Source organism: Lucilia cuprina, unplaced genomic scaffold, assembly GCF_022045245.1.
Source record: "Lucilia cuprina isolate Lc7/37 unplaced genomic scaffold, ASM2204524v1 Scaffold_2877, whole genome shotgun sequence".
Lineage (NCBI taxonomy): Eukaryota > Metazoa > Arthropoda > Insecta > Diptera > Calliphoridae > Lucilia > Lucilia cuprina.
Window position 1 is genome coordinate 745 of NW_025807821.1, and position 907 is coordinate 1,651.

A 907-nucleotide genomic window follows, 5' to 3' on the forward strand; every position below is an offset into this window, starting at 1 on the left:
AGGCGAATGTATCAAAAGTGTTTACCAGATACTGTATAGAATTTTATTGCAAATGATTTTATGTAAATTTTGTTAGAATACAGGAACACAGTAAATGGAAAAGGGTCAAGTAAGTAATGTTTGATTGGATATTTATACGAACAGCAATAAATACATATGTACGTTCAAATACTTAGGTATGCAAGTATAAATGTGTTTACTTAATCGCACTTACCATACAAGTCTTCTGTTGATATGTAAAATATTTTATAGCCTTTAATTTTACCATTTTGTCCATCAATATCGGGTGGTGACCATGTTATATAAATGGATGTTGAACCCAAAACATCACATTGTGGACTTTCAGGTGGTGAAGATGGCACTTGAATAAAAAAAGAAGCAAATAAATAAAAATGGTGTGAAATGCAGATAACACTTTAACATTCAAACATAAAACAAAATGTTGTAAATGATTTATGTTTATATGTGTATGTGTGTGTTACACTTACCATCTTCTAATGTTTGTACAGCAATTTCCTTACTAGGTGGTCCACTACCCTGACTTGTATAGGCCTGTACAATCACATGGTATTCGGTGTATTTATTGAGATTATTTAAAACAGTCTCACCGCCATAGTGTGAACGTACTTCAACGGTTTTGAAACTAAAACCCAGTGTGGGATTGATTTCCATATCCTCGGGCGTTAAAGACATTTGATAGCCCACGTAGTAGCCCAATAGTATACCATTCCAGTGGTCACGGTCTGGTGCATCCCAGGAAACAGCAATCTCCGTTGAACTTTTTGCTTCCGCCCTTACATTGAGGGGTGGTGCGGAGGGTACTTCCTCTAGTGTGGTGACCTGTACAACTTCAGAGAATTCCGATGAACCCAATTTATTTTCAGCTGACATACGTATATGATATGCT

The 907-nt window shown here is 35.9% G+C and overlaps 1 protein-coding gene across 1 annotated transcript; it reads right to left on the bottom strand.

The window, feature by feature from the left end:
- Positions 1-214: 214 nt before the first annotated feature.
- Positions 215-901, bottom strand: LOC124421145 (Down syndrome cell adhesion molecule homolog; the record flags this gene model as incomplete). The annotated part of the gene is made up of 2 exons (XM_046955972.1): positions 489-901; positions 215-361 (listed from the first exon to the last, which is right to left on the bottom strand). Coding segments are annotated over exons 1-2 (550 nt in total), but the record flags the coding sequence as incomplete, so codon positions are not given.
- Between the last annotated feature and the right edge of the window lie 6 nt (positions 902-907).